We start from the raw sequence: 3,764 nt of genomic DNA, 5'->3' as shown, positions 1-3,764 counted from the left end.
TGGCTTGATGCTGACAAAACAAGGTTTGACGGCTTGAAAATAGCAAAGAAGCTAGATCCCTGCCAGGTAAAGCCTTGGGGAGACAAATAATTCCTAATTACAATTTGGCAGCCTCAAAGAAACTGTGTAGTACTTGAGTAATTTTCAGATTTATGAGCGTAGAGCGTAGAGGCTTGGCTTTGATGTAACTAGTTAGTACTAAAACAAGCTGACAATTTCCTCAATTAAAGATTATCAACCGTATATTAAAGATTAACATTTTCTCAATTAAAGATGTAACAAATACTTCATTGAAGACCATGTTTTCAGTTAAGGACTTCATATCCAATTGCAAACATTTAAGACTTTATTTCATGTTCTCAATTGTTTTCTATAAGTCTTAAATACTACATTTAGGACTTTATTTCATGTTCTAAATTGATTTCTAGAAGACTTGGGACAAGTCCTGTTTTTTTTGGTAGGGAAACCTCAAGATTAGGGATTTGTACATGGCAGTTCTCAGTTTCATGATAGCCCAAATATGATGTGCATTAGAAAACATCACATTATTCAACATGCAACATCATATTGTTCCTGCTCCAAGGTTTCTTTACATTCAAAACTTTAACGACTTATTTGATGTCATGTCTAAAAGGCATGATATAATAAAATGGAAGCTGCAGTAGGGCTATGACTTGATGTAAACAGCATATTGGGAAAAAGAATTGTATAGCTCAAAATAAAATGTAAAAATACTTATGCAATTGGGGTATTGTACATTGATCCGTAATACACTTTACAACAATTCCAGATTTTGACAGAATATTTCTGTGCCCCCCCCCCCCCCCCCCACCACTTAGGGAATCATCAGCCGCTAATAAATTTTGAAATGACTACATAATTCTGGTATAATATCATCAAATACTCGTCCACTCGAATCTTCCCCTCAAGGGTCTTTCATTCACAGGATCAAAATTATACCTGCAACAAAAATCAATCCTTTCTATGATTGAAAGCAATCGTGAGAAAGTTCTCGAATGAAACTAATGTTGTAAGACTTCTGTTAAGTAAAATAAAATCATACAAAGGGAGATCTCAAACCAAAAGGTAGGGAGATCTCAACCAATTAGGGGGACTGTGCTGCTATAAAAGCCGGGGGCAGTATGCTGTCATAAAACCCCCTACAAATGGAGCGAAGAAAATACCAATAGAGCTGAAGTTTGAGAACATGCCTTTCATAATGTGACTACCACTGACTGACCACACACTGTAAGACTATATATGTAGAGTTGTCAAACCTTTCAATAAATCTTCTACGCTCTTGCTGTTCTGCACCTTGAAAAAAGGCCTCAATTTCACTAGAGGATGGAGCCTCGTTTGCCCTGTTGAATGGAGGAGCACTTAATGATCTACCTTGACTGCGCCCAGCACGACGCGTTCTTGATGTGGATCCCGGAGCTTCCATACTCCGGGCATAACTTTCAGGGGTGTTTTCACGGGTTCGTCTCCTATGCCTACACATGCATTTGGCTGGTGATTAACACAAGAAAAGCCCAGATAGCACACTTAATAATTTCACTTGCCCTTACCATCTCACTTACCTATCTTTGTTGGAAGGTCCAGCAATCATTGGGCTTTCTCCAAAAAATTGCTCAACCTGTATAAACATAGATTTCCTAACACAACTGTGAGCTTTTCCTACTTCGGTATAGAATTTATCAAAACACAGGTGCAGAAAGAGATGTAAAACGTGACCTCTGTATTTATGTCCAAATGAGAGGAACCTGCTCGGATCTCCATGTCTTCTCGGCTAGCTAGACTGGCAAGCTCTTGCCTTTGATGTCTTGTCAATATTCCCAAGGGCCGCTTGGCAGACATTGACGCTGAATTGCTTGTAGAGGCTGTTGGGGTTACTCTTCTTGGACGAATTGACCCTGCATCAACAGCAGAGGATTGCAAAGACAACTGCCTACTGGGACTGGCATTGCTGCCTGCTGTAGTGTGAGCAAAGCCGCGTGGGGTGCTGGGATGGGCCGAAATGTGGACTTTGGATGATTCATCATCAGAGTTGCCGCTGCATTGTGAAATATAAGTTCTCGCCATTTTATTTTTTGCATCATCTACGGCTTCTCCAGCTTTTGGAGTGGAGCATCTGGACACCTTTTCAAGCCGCCTGCTGCGGAGCTCCATGTAGTTCTCCTGCTGTGTGGGCAAAGGCACAGGTGCCGTGCCACATTCCAATGAATCGTTAGCTTCGAGCGGCTTCATGCTCTCACTGGTGGCAGTGCTGGAGTGAGTTGCAACCTGTTTAGGGTCCCTCTGCAAAGCTAGAGCTCTGGCTCTAGTCCGGACACCCAGAGCTCCCTCAATAACTGCCATTTTTCCGACACCTTTCCTTTTCCGCATGTATTTCCCCATCCTGGAAGCCCTCTTTCGGCCCGGTGATGGAGCCACGTTTACTGATGAGAAATTTCCTGCTCACTGGCTATGGCTGTAGCTATGAAAAGGTCTCAGAAACTTCCTCGTCTTCCACCCCGCTTGTAGAGATTGGCCAGAGACCAACCCAGAGACTGCAAACAGCGTTTTGCAATTCACACCGCAAGAATCGAAGAAAAACCCTAGAAGCAGCTCACCATGTATAGTCTGACCTCAAGGCCCTGCCTGCAAAGGAAAATTTAAGCGGAGAGAGGAGGTATGGCTTCGAAAATAGAGCTTCCGAGTGCAAGAGGTACGCTAGACGGGTTGTTTCGGAAAGACCAGTCAGGACACCTAAAGCTGGTCCCCAAGGACAACGCAAAGAAGCAAACAAATAAGAATGCCTTGTGACCACATGTGCCTTTTTACTGCTTGAAGGCAAGCTGCCATAGCCCTAGCCGTCTTCTCTTCAGCGAAGAGCCTGAGCTGCAAGAATGAAACGAAGACGGCCACGAAGACGGAGCGGAAGAGGAAGAGGAATCGATTTTAGAGGAGACACAGATTGACAGGTGCCTTTACGCTACCGCTGCTTGAAAGGTCAGGAGTGCCTTTACGATACCGTTGCTAAAAAGCTGCTCAGAATTTGGTTGCTTGCGAAGCGTAACGTCAACACAGAGCAAAAGGGGAAGATAAAGCTTTGAGCTTTCCGGCTATGGCGGAAAAAAGCATAACAGCACATTATAACAGAGCAGGGACGGAACGTATGGCTGAAACGTTAGGGAGACGATGACGTGGGCGGGCTACTGTCGTCGGATCTGATCAAGATGGGTTTTTAAGGGGAGGTTAAGATGCGGTTTTAAGGGGAGGGTTTAAGATTAGGGTTAATTAATGGGGTTAAGATTGAAAAAGCAAGTGGAGACGTCCAAGTGGCGAGGAGTATGAGGCGTTGATTTGTGGGAGCCAAGATCGATGACGTGGTGGTGGATCGGACGGTTGTGGGCGGCCGAGCGGGCTTGCATGTGAGTGATTTGCCGCCCACGCGCAAACGGGCAGCCAAGTCGGCACCGAACTGTCCGCGGCCCGAGCGGCCGGGCAAAGAGGCCGCCCGTGGTGCTCGGTGCCGTCTTTTTTTTTGTGTTCCCCCTCATTTTTAATGCAGCTTGGTAGTCACCTCCCTCCTTACATCCCGTGACAAGACCGTCAATTTTTACCGTTTTCGTGCCGGCCCTTTTAACGGCCGCCCCAACCCTTCGATCCAACCTCGGATGCTGTTTTCCCCACTGGCAGTTTTTTCTGGAAAAAATGAAAAAAATAACCCTGCCCACCATCAGAATAATGCGCTAGATTCTCCCAATTATCCGTCTTATTTA

At 44.8% G+C, this 3,764-nt stretch overlaps 1 protein-coding gene across 1 annotated transcript; it reads right to left on the bottom strand.

Annotated features, from left to right (window-relative positions):
- Positions 1–711: 711 nt before the first annotated feature.
- On the bottom strand, positions 712–3,108 carry LOC147604181 (uncharacterized). The gene is made up of 4 exons (XM_086795458.1): positions 1,735–3,108; positions 1,581–1,636; positions 1,278–1,493; positions 712–960 (listed from the first exon to the last, which is right to left on the bottom strand). The coding sequence occupies exons 1-4, from the start codon at positions 2,395–2,397 to the stop codon at positions 897–899; spliced, it is 999 nt and encodes a 332-aa protein (XP_086651584.1). The 5' UTR covers positions 2,398–3,108; the 3' UTR covers positions 712–896.
- Positions 3,109–3,764: the final 656 nt, after the last annotated feature.

The sequence above is a fragment of the Cibotium barometz genome, chromosome 62, assembly GCF_041138505.1.
Source record: "Cibotium barometz isolate CiBa-2024 chromosome 62, ASM4113850v1, whole genome shotgun sequence".
NCBI classification, from domain to species: Eukaryota; Viridiplantae; Streptophyta; class Polypodiopsida; order Cyatheales; family Cibotiaceae; genus Cibotium; species Cibotium barometz.
This window is presented reverse-complemented; position numbering and strand designations above follow the sequence as displayed.

Excerpts from the sequence above, each read along its gene's own strand:
- LOC147604181 (XM_086795458.1), bottom strand. The coding sequence starts at position 2,397 with ATGGGGAAATACATGCGGAAAAGGAAAGGTGTCGGAAAAATGGCAGTT. Across the intron at positions 1,637-1,734 it reads ATTTGGACATAAATACAGAG|GTTGAGCAATTTTTTGGAGA; the intron begins GTCACGTTTTAC and ends ATGTTTATACAG. Across the intron at positions 961-1,277 it reads CGTAGAAGATTTATTGAAAG|GTATAATTTTGATCCTGTGA; the intron begins GTTTGACAACTC and ends TTTTTGTTGCAG.